The sequence below is a fragment of the Osmia lignaria genome, chromosome 13, assembly GCF_051020975.1.
Source record: "Osmia lignaria lignaria isolate PbOS001 chromosome 13, iyOsmLign1, whole genome shotgun sequence".
In the NCBI taxonomy this organism is placed as follows: domain Eukaryota; kingdom Metazoa; phylum Arthropoda; class Insecta; order Hymenoptera; family Megachilidae; genus Osmia; species Osmia lignaria.
The window spans coordinates 3,933,783-3,948,042 of NC_135044.1; the positions used below are offsets into that span (position 1 = coordinate 3,933,783).

General features: G+C 37.7%; 1 protein-coding gene across 4 annotated transcripts; it reads left to right on the top strand.

The window, feature by feature from the left end:
* The first annotated feature begins 1,461 nt into the window (after window positions 1-1,461).
* On the top strand, window positions 1,462-14,154 carry LOC117602316 (alpha-tocopherol transfer protein-like). Of its 4 annotated transcripts, none has more exons than XM_034320171.2 (5): window positions 1,462-1,618; window positions 12,590-12,763; window positions 12,847-13,400; window positions 13,481-13,631; window positions 13,716-14,154. In XM_034320171.2, exons 2-5 carry the CDS (start codon window positions 12,595-12,597, stop codon window positions 13,745-13,747), a joined length of 906 nt encoding a protein of 301 aa, XP_034176062.1. In that variant the 5' UTR covers window positions 1,462-1,618; window positions 12,590-12,594; the 3' UTR covers window positions 13,748-14,154. The 4 variants fall into 4 exon arrangements, with proteins under 4 accessions (XP_034176062.1, XP_034176058.1, XP_034176061.1 ...); XM_034320167.2 differs by lacking the exon at window positions 1,462-1,618 and adding an exon at window positions 2,728-3,078; XM_034320170.2 differs by lacking the exon at window positions 1,462-1,618 and adding an exon at window positions 8,060-8,212.
* The last annotated feature ends 106 nt before the right edge of the window (window positions 14,155-14,260 follow it).

A 14,260-nucleotide genomic window follows, 5' to 3' on the forward strand; every position in this document is an offset into this window, starting at 1 on the left:
GGTGACGTCTGCAAATTGGCAACTGGAAAACTACTAAACGGTACGTGAAAAACACTCGGATCTTTCCTTTCCACGAGGCTGCGCCCGGTGAATACAAATAATGTTCTATCTGAGTTACGTGCTTACGGTCTCGTAAGAACGATGTTGGATGACCAAGTACAATTCTCCGTTGGTCTTACGTCAGTTCACTGTTAGTCTGATAACTCAGACTCCGAGAATCGTATTTCGTTCTATATTATGCTAGTCGTTTTCTATTTGAAAGTCTAAATTCGTACGAGAGATTCATAAATTAATCATTGCTCGTGCGCGGCTATAGAAAAAGTTATCTTACATAGAAAACTTAATTTGATTTGTAGACGTCAACTTTAATCCTCGAAACAATTTGATACGTTCGAGGAATTTGCATTTTCCTTTGGTCGAGAGAAGAAAATTCTCAATTTAACTAAATATGGAATATCTAAATTTCCTCAGTTTCAAGAATATTTCGACGTCAAATGATTATCCTCTAGCTTGAAGGCAAAGAGCATGGAGATATTATTAATGGTTTTCTCGTGAAATTCATTAACAGAAGATGTCGTTTGCACTAAACTTTCAGCTTCGGTCCGATCGTCACGGTCCAACGATACTTATGCTAAAAACATCATAAATCCTGTATGTTAAAATTGTCAAAAAAAGAAAAAAGTAAAAGAATCAAGGATAACCGATCCGGTCCTAGGTAGCCAGTGACCCGAGGACACTTTGTACGTCAGGTGCAAATGACGCTCATGTTTCCTTGCCCTCGGCGCGATTAAAGTCCGATCTCGGTTTCTCGCGTGTCACAAACACGCTCGTCTTTGTTCCTGTTAATCATCTGGGAGTAGTTTTGTGTTTCTTAAGAACATCGCGGTCTGCGAAACTCCAGGTAAACCGTGTTGCCACGCGAACGTGCTTAGAGTGCGAATTCAAATATTTATTTAAACTTAAGAAAACGAAACTTCGTGCCGGCGGAAAGTTATTCTATCGTCTTTAACTCCATAATAAGATGTATAATAAAAGGAACATATAATTTTGACGAATCTTTTGATAGAAGTACCACTGCGATCGATCGGCCACCCTGACCCACCTTAACGTTCCCTAGCACCACAATCGACCACCCTCGTCGCGATATCCGTTTCCAAGTTCACCGTCAATTTATTAATAAACATCTATAACCCGATCGTGGCCGCACCCTCTAGCGATAAACAAACATCCCCGCCAAGTGTTTTAAAAGGCGCTTCCATCAGTAATGGAGGGGATCATGCTGATAAACATGCCTCCTGGCCGACCCATTAATCCCCTGACCGACTGAAATCATTCGTTTCTATCGATCCTCTCCTCGTGTGCAGCAACCAGCCACAACGTCGAACATCCACGAGAGAAAAATTGGTTGGAAGGGGTAGGGTCAGATCGAGTAGGGAAGGTCATAGCTCGAAGCGGCTGGTACCGAACGCGTTTATATAGGAGAGAAGGTCTCGTTTACGCATCACTCATTAGCGTGCGACATTTCGTTTTCGTCGAGTGATCTTACGTGCTGATAATCGTTGTGTTAGTACAGAGTTTCTCACGCTTCTTGTTGGAGACGGGAAATTCCGGATAACCGGTGAGTGTGGATTATACCCATCATTTTATGGATAATTATGGAGAACGTTGAGAGTGATAGTGTTGTTGGGGGTGGTCGATTTTTTGTGCTGAGAATATGAGCGATGGTTTTTAATTCAATTTTGTGATATCGAATATTCTATAATTTTCAAAGGTAAATCATCATTATTTGTAAGAAGAAAATTTTGAATACTGTGAACTTGGGTAGCAGGCAGTGAGAGTTTGAATTTAAATAATTTTAATATGTTTTTGCAATGAAAAAACTGGTAATATACAGTTGTCAAAGTGTTTATTGATTAATAGTACAATGAGTTTGAACGTGAATAAAAATTCAAAATATATTTAAAATGAAACATATGATTTTGATAAATAATATCTATGGAAACATACATTTAGTTGGTTATATTCATGATTGTATGAATTATATAATCCGCGTTGGACATTGACCGAATGACAGGTACACCGAAGCACCTGTTTTCTCTTTTGTTTCCCTTATTGTTATCTTCAAATCTCTACTAACATTCCCGCGGTTCGTCTCGAAACCTTGACCTTCGACCATCATGGTTACATGTAATGGTTCTCCATTACATTACACGCGGAGAAGTCGATACGCTACCGCTTTGAAATTTTTATTGGCTCACCCTGTATAATTAATTACGACAATAAATCGTGACATTGTATCACGAGTGTATACAAATAGGGAAGTAAATAGTTTGTAAACTCGTTCGATCATGTATTTATTTTCTCGAAAATAAAGCCCTATATAGAAAATGTTATTCTACAATTTTGACACAAATTTACTTGAAATAATCGAGAATATAAATAGGAATTTCCAAAATATGCGGATCCAAAATTGATCCGGGTATGACATAATCGCTTGCCAGATGAAATAACACGGAGGTGCAACTTCCCCACCATGCTGCAGAATGCACCTTCACTTCTCCTTCGTCTTGCTTATCCATCAGAACAGCTGCTTCAATGCTCCCACTTGATCGGTTCGATCCCATTTCCCCACTCAAAACCAAGTGAATTTTATCCATGGAAAGATTTTCCCCCTCAACCTGACACGCATTTCCCATCTCCCACTCTATCCTTCGATACAGACGAGTCGTCCGTCAAAAGAAACGATCTCGCGTTAACCTGCGTCATCGTCACGAGCGTGTACACATGGAAAAACTCGTCGAGATTCGTCTTTTCGACCCTGACGGTGAATTGGCTCGCGTATAAGAACAGACCCCAGGGCCCGGGGCCCTCTCATTTTCGTTCGTTTTTCGACCGGAACGCGCCACCGCGTCGATCTCTTCCGTTTCAAAATTTTCAAATAATATTTCGAGCTTCCAAGTCTGCTCGACGTTCAGTTTTATGGCTGCCTTTGAACGATCCTTGTAACGAGCCTTGATTCGAAGGTGAATCCAAGAAGTGCAGGAGAAACTTTGAATGTCGCGATGGAGTACATAAAACGTGAGTAAGAGAACGTACTTTTTAGTTAATTGAAAAATTTTCATTTTCATTTTTGAAATCCAACCAAGTAATATTAACTGTTGCTATGTATTTGTTGCAATTCGATATCAATTGGTTGGGGTAATTAAGGACAATTGTAATATATCTCTAACAGTGACAATTAGAAATTGTCCTATAATTAGTCCTGTAATTAGTCATATAATTTTCAAATCACTGTTCCGACTTAATGTGTTTATTAACGTCACTTTGATTTATTGAAGTGATATATCTAGATCGAAAAGACTGCCATTTATAATTAAATATAAATAGTAAGCCATGTGGAAAATTCTATACATCCAAGTTAGTTATTATGTTTCTACTTTATCATTAAAACGTAAAGTAAAAATAGATTTTAATTACTAATTAAAATGTGTCCATCGAGGGAAACCAGGCACCTTTATCTTGACATTTCAAACGCGTTTCTTGCTACCCTGTAGTTTATTCTCATTAAAATTTATACACGACTTCGTGGCACTTAAAAACACGCCAATTATTCTAGCAAACATAGATACTTGTGCAATCGCAAATAACGTGTCATAGCAAAGAAGAGCGATCACTACCGTTGGACGTCAACCTTTAGAGACTGTACTGAAACGCATAAAAAAGGAAAGGGAATGAAAAAAACGTGAACGGATCGTGGAAACGGGCTGATATGCAAATTGAATCTCTGCGTTATCGATGAGCGTTTTTTCGCCCGGTCGATCAGAAATTAAAATTGATCATTTGAAATTATAATTTCCAGGTTGGTCTTGCGCGAAACAGAGTATCCATCGTTTCGTGCTAGATCCGAGACAATATCATCGCGAATCGTTTTGCTTGTGTCTTTAACAATTTGCATAATCGCCGTCTGGTAAAATCATTGACTCACATTTTCGTACTATTCCATGCGTTTCGTAACACCAATCCGATGCATTCACTTTCCTGAGATTTTAATGCCGTTTAGGAAACTTGGATACTCCCGTTTAAAACAACTTATCTTCTGGTGTAAATCGAAATTTATTTCAGAAACTTTTTAATGGTTAGCGTTATTCGAAAGAGTTCATCCTTTGAACATTTTTCTTTTTTCCAAAGTTGTTTCCCTGTACAACTTTGAAACGGTTTTTACGAAGAGCATTATAAAGCACGATCAGAAGTGGCCATTCTTCTTTGTGTTCATCGCACGTGCAAGACTTCTTGCAAGTATACCAGCCAAGTTTCTCCACGACCGTGGCACGCTTGCCACGCAGTCAATGTGTTACGTTTGAATGACACAATACAGCGCGGTCACGAGTTTCCCGCGATGGGGAACGAGTTAGTTTCCTCGAAGTTTCATCGGGAAATTTCTTTTTCAAACTTGTCTCTAGGCTGGTCTAGATATCGTTACTCAATCGTTCGACAGAAAAACCGTTCATACTACTGCCTCACCTTATCCAACTATTTTTATAAAAGGTTAATTTATTTTTTAAAGGGTTGATTGGACGTCGTGAAAATTAGGTTTTTATATTTTTAGACTCAATCAACGTCAACGTAATGAAACTGTTTTGTATTCCTAGTGGAAGTTTCATGATGTAGCTACCGTTTCTTCTTTTGTTTCCTTTCTTTTCTTTCATTACTTTTTGTTCCCTTTTTCGTCTCCATTTCCTCTGTTCGTTCTTTTCACTCATTGTAAGCTGCTGCTTTTTGCCTCGCTTAAAGCCCTTTTGCTCTTTCATTTTTCCTTCGAATGAGAAGCTTGAACCACTTTTGAAATTAAGTTCACCTCTCTCGGTTGAACGCCGGTTGTAATTAATGAATTAAATGTTTAAAACATTGCAAAATTTTCCTACCCAATTATTGTTAAATTCATTTCAACAGAAATCTATAGTCCAGCTCAATCTCTAAAATCACGGTACATATGTAAAAATTCGTCTAACATATAAATTTCGATATTTTGCATCGATGATGTGTTGATGCATGTAAATACTGCCTGTTGAAGGTACTCGTAACGTAAAAGCAATCGAACGATGAACGTAGAACACAGTGTGCCACGTTTTTGGCATCGATTCAGATACTATTTCAACGTTGAAATAGCGGTCGGAGCTGGTAAATGATCGCGAAGGTAACCAGCTCGGCTCGTTGCACCCTTTTTTCCCAAGCAGAACTTCTTGGTCGGCTGCCAATTGTAACGGTGGGTCGATGTGCCTAAGAAAGGAATCGCTCGATAAAATTTTACAACCCCCGAATGCAGCTGCAACGAGCGACTGCAATCCTTACTTGCAGTCTGCTCGTAAATCTTGATGATAAAAACTGATAGAAGAAAGGGAAGAGATAAATGTATGACGTCGCAGTTACTTAAGGAAATAATTTAAAACTTGAAGTTTTAATAAAGATTGGTTTTTTCTATTCGAAAGTCTTTTGGTCTTTCGCGAAGTTTGGTAGGGGTAGTTACAGGGTTAATTTTCATCCTACCACCTTCTATATTATATTATATTTTCAAGTCATGGTAATTAAAATTTAAAAAAGATGACAGTATGAAGTATGAGATTAAATTAAAATTCAGGTTCTCTCCATGGTCCGCCATCCGAGGGTTGACTAATCAATCTTCGTAATTTCAATAGTGTTATAAATCCAAATTACAAATGGACTTACTATTGTTAATTTAAAGATTAATTATATTTTTCGATCGAGTATTGACAAAATTGAACGGAATTAATATTGACCCAGGTCAGTAACCCCATTTTAAACTTCAAAATTCAAAGTATCCATGTATATATTTAGATACATGTTGATCGTTCGCTTTCGAAACTGAAGAAAAGCTTTTCGTATCCGAAAAGAGAAGAAGAACTAAAAGAAAGACATGGATGACCCTGATCGTGGAAGAAGTTCACCTCGAACAGTGGCCCCTTCTTTTTCGATGCCTCGTGCAGCTCGAGGACGCAGACAGTGAAAGAATTTCGACCTTTTTCGTGTTTCCGTTTCGTAATTCATACAAATTTGTTTTTTTCTTCAGCAAATTAATCTTTATCGAATTTATACAAACATTTAGAATACATAATTTCGAATCCGTGACTTTTTCCTCATCGACCAGCTGTCTGAAGATAACAATCGAAACGGAAGTTTGTTCTTTTTTTCTCAACATGATTTCGTCACTCCGAAACGACCATGATTGAATATTCAAGCAACGTGCCTGTACATACATTGACAAAAAGGCAATCAACTTAAACATATATGAATATAACTATACGTCGAAAATTAACAGAATATTCAATCGTTCCAAGACTTGCCATTCGAAATGTTGTCAATCTACAATATTAATATTCATGAAAAAATCATGTTTCTCGAATGTTTTCAAAGTCGCAGATGAATGAAACAATAAAAGATATTATTTTTTCATGAAAGGAGAAACTCAGTTAACTTTTCTTTCGCTGACGCGTTTTTCTTGACAACTTTTTTCTGCATACGTTAGATCCAGTTTTGTAACATGTTGCAAGAATCAGGTTTTGAAATTATTTAATATAGACTAACTGGTAAAATAGAAAGTCCACGCATTCGAAGGAATTCAGAAAGGCTTTTTATCCAATTTTTTTTTCTCGTTTCTTCGCCTCGTTTGTCAACCAGCAATTACTGCTCCGATCTCGTCCTTGATCCTTTTTCTCGTCACTTTCGCGATCGATATTTTCCTGTGTAATTTTATAGCACAAATGGCATATAATTCAATTAATTATAGTCCAAAACATTTGCAATGCAATTTGTTATATAAGAACATTGAAATTTTGAAAAATTTCATTTAAATTTTATTTAATTTTCATTTCCGGCAATGTTTGATTTAATTACAACTTTTTATGACAATCAAGTGTATTAAAAAAAATGAAAAGGATGAAGAAATATGAATCGAGATCACACGGAAATAATTTAATTCAACTACTGGATGATCTGGTTTCACGAAAAACACGTTCACTTACAACGTTATATTGGGAAAAAACAACTTATGTTTTTACAGTCAGCGAAATAATATTTTCAACTCTGAATTTAGTATCAACGTCACGCTTATATAAAACTGAGATGTTGCGTTTCATTTGCAATTCATACCCGTTTTACGTTCACTCGTAGTCTTATTAATTTTGTATTTAAACGCGTCATTAAAGTGTCGTGGAAACTCACTATTGCACAATGAACGTAACATCGAAACGAAAAAGGAAAGTTTCTTACTACATGATTTTCCCAATCGATCATTCAGTTCCGTCATTGATCAGGGCCAGAAAATGTTGCTTTAAAACCTGCGCGTTTTATATGCGCTTCAAATTTGCGTATGGATTTACCTCATTTCCGGTCTACGATCGTCAGACAGAGCAACTATATTCCTTAACGATTACATAAATCACTCGGCCACCGTCTTTTTGCATTTTATTCTACACGATATCGTTTCTTCTTTCATTTTTTATGACGATTCACTTATTGGTGCACTTTTTAGTGCACTAATTATCACCTAGAAAAAACTGTAACTATAAATTTTTGTGAATACTGAATAGATTGTATTCGAGGAAAATTTTTATTAAAAAGCGAACGAAGTGAAAGAGTTATTTATGAACATAGCTGTACATGCACTTCTCGTTAATGCGCAACACGATTCCATACTTCACCTGTACGTCGGGAAGCGTGATTACCAGCTGAAGAGAAAAAGAAGAGACTAAAAAGGAACGCGCGGTTACACGCTAGGAGAATCCCCTGAAGCGTCACGAGCATCTTGGTGGACGATTGCAATATTCAGCAGCTTAGACTGGCCGATTCAATTTCAACACGGCGAGCACAGTGATTAAGCTGACCCCGTCAGAAGCGGACGAGCGTTTTGCGAGCGGAATGCCGGCTATAATTGCTGCTTAAACGGCGATCATACGACGTCACGTGTTGTCGAGCGTTCCACGCCGATAAAGGAGCGTATCGCGAAGTGTGAAACAATTTAATTGCAAACTAAAAAAGTGTACAAGCTTCGAAAGAAATTAATTCGTGAAAACTGACCCTGAGTTACAATAAAAGTGTTTCCTGTGTGTTTTTCATCCCAATCGAAGATCTCAGTGACCATTTCCGTGGTATCCTCGACAGTTTGGGCAAGGCTTCGACGTGATTTCGATGTTTAAAAGTATGTTGAGTACGTTTTGTAATTGCCTTCGAGTAAATTTTCGTGTTGTGCATATCTAAAGTAGATATCATTGTTAATTACCGGAAGCATCAATCGTAAGCGTGAAAAATGTAAAAGATAAGTGATTTATTTAATGTATTTGATTTCCTTGCTAAATCATTTATTTAATGTATTTTATTTCCTCTCAGGGCTAATTATATCATTTACTTGATTCCCTTTCCGAGTAATTTAGACAATTTACTTAACTCCTTTTCTCAGTTACTTATTTAATTTATTCGAGTTCCATTCTCACTTTATGTATTTAATTTAGGCAACTGCTTTTCCACGTGTTGTTCTGAATAATTGTTTGACAAACTTGTACTCATTTCAAGCACCTTAGTAAATAAATTATTTTGAAAAAGCAATTGACTTATTATTTACTTTGATGAATTTCCTTCTCAATTTATTTAGGTAATTTAGTTAACCTATTTTCTCAGTTATTTCTTTATATAACATTCAATAAAAATGTTTGATGCTTAATAAATTACAAACATAGTATACATGAAAATCAAACTTAAATCAAAACACAGTAATTACTTCTCAATATGAGAAGTTTGACCTAGAACGAGGTGCGACCTCCTCAGTCTTATAGCGACCGTCAAGGGGTACGGATCAACCTATCAAACATACATATAGGTACTTTTAATTTACCTTCGCAGTTTATTTAATTTACTTTATTTATTTTTTCCGCTTATTATCAAGCTTGTCAAAGAGGAATAAAATTTATCATTTTATCTCGCTTCGAGACCTCGGTCGACCACACCTTTTATTTATTATTTTATCCTTCCTCATGAGCCCCGCCTTACTTTTTATCCTTCATTATGGACTTTAGTCCATCCTTTTCAGTTATTAATTATTTTATCCTCCTTTATGGGTCAAACCCACGATTCTTAATTATTTATTATTTTATTTCTCATTATGGGCCTCGCGGGGACCACCCTTCCCGGTTATTGTTTATCCTATTCCTACTCTTTATGGACCAAACCTACCCTTTGCAGTTATTTATTTTACTTACCTCTGCATTCCTTACATGTATGCAAGCCTTATATCCCTGCATTCCTTACGTCTATGTATCTCTTACATCCTTGCTTTCTTCATCTTCCTGCATCCTTTATATCTCTGCACCCTTACATCATTTTTTTTTTTTTTTTTTTTTTTTTTTTTTACGTGGTGGAAATCTTCAGAAAGACACTTCCAGCCCCTCTGGGGAGGGGCCGGAGGTAGTGTGGGATTTTTACCCACTAAAACCACCACGGTGGCCTGTGCGGGGGCTATAGAGAGCGCCCCGGAACCTCCAACCTTTGACCCTCCCCCGCTTGCTAAATTCCGCCGACATCGGGGGCCACACCCGATGCCGGCACTCCTCGGGCCGCGTGCAGTGGAGACCGGGGCCCCAGCCCCGGCCCCCTGCGGCCCTTCTGACCCGTTTGACCCTTACATAACTGTATCACTTACATCCCTACATTCCTTACATCCTGGCATCCCTTATATTCCTGTATCTTTTATGTCCCTGCATTAATTATACCCAGCATCCCTTAGATCCCGGCATTCCTTATATCACTGCATCCTTTACACCTCTGCTTTCCTTACATGCCTGGATCCCTTACATCTATGCATTCCTTACACCCCTGCTTTCCTTACATGCCTGCATCCCTTACATCTAAGCATTCCTTACACCTCTGCTTTCCTTACATGCCTGCATCCCTTACATGTATGCATTCCATACACACCTGCACCGCTGCAAGCTCTTTTTGAGTAAGAAATCGTTACAAATTTAGTTCCTTTTTTCAACACCAGAGGGCGCTGATTCGACGTCGAATCAGCGCCCTCTGGTGTTGAAAAAAGGAACTAAATCTTGCTCCATTTTTGACCCTCTAGCGGCAAAAATGTGAACTAAATTTTCGATGTCGAATCAGCGCCATCTGGTTTTTAAAAAAGGAACTAAAGCTTGTCGGAATTTTGTCCCTCTAGCGGCAAAAATGCGAACTAAATTTTCGATGTCGAATCAGCGCCATCTGGTTTTTAAAAAAGGAACTAAAGCTTGTCGGAATTTTGGCCCTCTAGCGGCAAAAATGCGAACTAAATTTTCGATGTCGAATCAGCGCCCTCTGGTGGCGAAAAAAGGAACTAAATCTTGCTCCATTTTTGGCCCTCTAGCGGCAAAAATGTGAACTAAATTTTCGATGTCGAATCAGCGCCATCTGGTTTTAAAAAAAGGAACTAAAGCTTGTCGGAATTTTGGCCCTCTAGCGGCAAAAATGCGAACTAAATTTTCGATGTCGAATCAGCGCCCTCTGGTGGCGAAAAAAGGAACTAAATCTTGCTCCATTTTTGGCCCTCTAGCGGCAAAAATGTGAACTAAATTTTCGATGTCGAATCAGCGCCATCTGGTTTTAAAAAAAGGAACTAAATCAAGAAGCAATTTTGGCCCTCTAGCGGGAAAAATGTGAACTAAAATTTCGATGTCGAATCAGCGCCCTCTGGCGGTAAAATTAGGAACTAAATTTGTAACGATTTCTTACTCAAAAAGAGCTTATAGGGATGTAAGGGGTGCAGGGATGTAAGGAATGTAAGGATATAAGGAATGCAGGCATGTAAAGGATGCAAGGATATAAAGAAAACAAGGATGTAAAGGATGCAGTGATGTAAGGAATGCTGGGATGTAAATAATATACTGATATAAGGGGTGCAGAGATGTGAAGGAATCTGGGATATAAAGGATGCACACGGGAGTAAAAGAATCAACACGTTCGTCCACCTAATAAGTTTATTCAATAAACTAAGAAGATAAATACAGCAAATTAAATGAACGCGGAAAATAAGATATAGATATATGTATGTTTAGCAGGTAGATCTGCACCTCTCGGCGGTCGCTATAATACTGATGATGTTTCACTTCGCTCTACGTCGAACGGTTGATAACAATGCCACAGCCAGCTATCTTTGTTCGAATCAGTAGCTGTAAATTTTTTTTATTTTTAATGTGGGGTACATGCATAACTTCGTACTTACATACGAGGCGTGGTAAAAGAGGGACTGATAAAACAGGCGCGACTGTCATACCGATTGCCTGGGGTACCTAGACCCCGCAATCGTGCTCCCTGGAGAACAAAGATGTGTCCAGTCTTTTTTATATTTGTAGTCACTGTTTCCTGCCACGTTTACGCTCTTTTTCAGCATGCATTTGCTAAACAGAATACAGTCACTGGTGACTGATACTTGTGTTTTGTTCAGATCTACGTAGAATTGTTAGGCTTCAAAATCATTTCATTTGACTTGTTTCGATTGAATCACTGTTTAAATAATTTCTGATGTTATTAAGTTAAAGTTAACTCCTAATAGTGATTGCTAATATCATATAAAATTATCGATTATTATCAATAAAATTTGAATCAACATCCTTTCCTTTTTTTCCATTACCTGTACCAGCTAAAAAATAAAAACCAGATAAGAGGTACCAGTGAAAACATTTATTATTTATCAGCTCTGGTTGGTAGATACGTGCATCATAACGAAAATACGATAGCAAGTGATAAACACCGGACACTGAGAACAGACTGATTTTCCGACTGTCACGTTGCTGTGATTCTAAACGTATAACAAACGTGCTTCGTTAACGTTTTGCGGAAGTAATAAAACGTGTGATTAGTACCTTGTATAATTAATTGGAAAACGATAATCCATCGACAATGATCCATTAAAACAATGATCTATAATGAAGACATCATTGAAGAAACGAAGATAATTAGTCTTTCATTCTGACAGACAACTTTCATATAAATTACACGAGAAGTAATAAACTTACAATTATGAATCTTTGTGGTACACATTTAAATGAATTCCAATGACACACGTACTTGGAACGAATCTCATTGGATCCATACACAAATGAGTCACAATTCGTGACAAATCGTTACGCTGTCGCGCTATCGGAGCATTACTCGCAACTTCCGACTGGGTATGCTGTAATTAAATAGTTCGCGAAACGTGTGCTCGGTTGTTTAGTATTCTTTTGAATGGCCTGATGGAAACCGGTCGACCTCTTTTTCCAACAAATTTTATTCGATACTAACTGGTGATCGAAGACTGAAGAGTAGCCGAAAGTAACAGGAAAATTAAAAACCTCTGATCATGGAGCTGGGAAGTTAGTGTTAAACATCGTTATAAAATTATTAAATATTTGATTCGACCTGTCACTCATGTTCACGATTTCTTCGCTCGAAATATCGCTGAAAACGTTCTCATTGTATGCAAAATTACGTTCGACGACTCGATTGGTCCTTAAATACTCTACGCTTCTTCCTTTCATGAATCGTAACGTGGGAATTTTGTTTTCAGAAACAATGTTGACCGATTGCGAGGAACTTCCGTCCCTGAAACTCGGCGACTTTACGCTCGAGTTTGAGCTTGGACCACCTAGCGCGGAATTGCAGGAAGTCGCTAAAAAGGAGCTACGAGAGACCCCTGAACTCCAGAAAGAAGCAATTGCTCAATTTAAAGAATTACTCAAAGGTAATGATGATTTCGTTTTTAATTGAATTTCACGCTTTCCCTCGTTCGTTGAAAATTAATAATTAATGATAATTATTTAACAGCCGAGACGGACCTAAAAGTTCCATTGGATAACGAGGCATGGTTGATCCGGTTCCTCAGGCCTTGCAAGTATTATCCGGAATCAGCATTAAAGCTGGTGAAACATTATTACAACTTCAAGGTGAAACACGCGAACGTATACGATAACTTGAAACCGAGCCGGGAAAAGAACATCTTTGAACAAAATATCCTGACCGTGTTACCGAATCGGGACCAACATGGACGAAGGATGTTAATTATCGAGCTGGGTAAAAAATGGAAACACAACAAGTGCAACCTGGACGAAGTATTCAAAGGATGCGTCTTATACCTGGAGGCAGCTATGTTAGAGCCAGCTTCACAAATCGCAGGAGCAGTTGTTATATTTGACATGGACGGATTGAGCCTTCAGCAAACATGGCAGTTCAATCCGCCGTTCGCGAAAAGGATAGTCGATTGGCTGCAGGATGCTATGCCGCTTAGGATAAAGAACATTCATATTATTAATCAACCATACGTGTTCAATATGGTGTTCGCGCTGTTCAAACCGTTCCTTAGAGAAAAGCTAAAGAGCAGGGTGGGTTGATGATAAAAACTCTCTCTACACTGTTCTCTTTTTAAAGGTTTATATTATTTGAAGAATTTTTACGTTTCCAGATCATCTTCCATGGCACGGATCGCAAATCGTTACATCAGTACATTTCACCAAAATGTCTGCCAGATTGTTACGGAGGAAATCTGCAAATTCCAAGAGTAACTGGACCACAGTGGCTGGAGTTGTTGCTAATGTGCGATCAAGAATACGATGGTACGCAGAAATATTATTTATTTAAATTTGTTTTTAAAATAAAATGCCTTTCAGTTTTAATCTAATTATTCTATTTCTTCTCAGCGATCAACTCGTACGGTTACAAGAAGAAGTAATTCATCTCCTTGGACATATGTATCTTTAAAAGAAGGGCAGCAGAAACAGAAAACAAAATGCTTGCTTACAATCAAAAATCGGATCTCGAGTCGATTTTCGAACAAACAACATCGGCTGTGGGTTTCTTTTATCAATGTGCTGAACCAAAATCGGTCGTTCTACTCGCTTGCTTATTTGTGAAGGACATGTTACCCCTGTTGCGCTCCTAATTGACTCTCTATAATTATATATATATATATTTTTATAAAAAAAAAGAAGAACAACGAATCGTGAACAGCATTATGTAATTCGTTACACTAGCCTTGATTGTATTATTGAAAAAAAGAAGACAGTTAAACTGTCGATAGGATAATTGAGTTAAGCTGTAAATTAACAATTTATGATATTTATGATATTATTTAATAAGGAGGATCAGAGTGTTCTTAACAAACGATATAGATTTTTGTTTAACGGTGGTAAGATATCTGTTAATTAAGAAGACTTGAATTCTTTTTTCTTTAAGTTAAGTGTAC

What these genes read in the sequence shown, in the direction of transcription:
- LOC117602316 (XM_034320167.2), top strand. An exon ending in GAGAAAAGCTAAAGAGCAGG is followed by an intron (nt 13,401 to 13,480) that starts GTGGGTTGATGA and finishes TTACGTTTCCAG; the next exon opens with ATCATCTTCCATGGCACGGA. An exon ending in GTGCGATCAAGAATACGATG is followed by an intron (nt 13,632 to 13,715) that starts GTACGCAGAAAT and finishes ATTTCTTCTCAG; the next exon opens with CGATCAACTCGTACGGTTAC.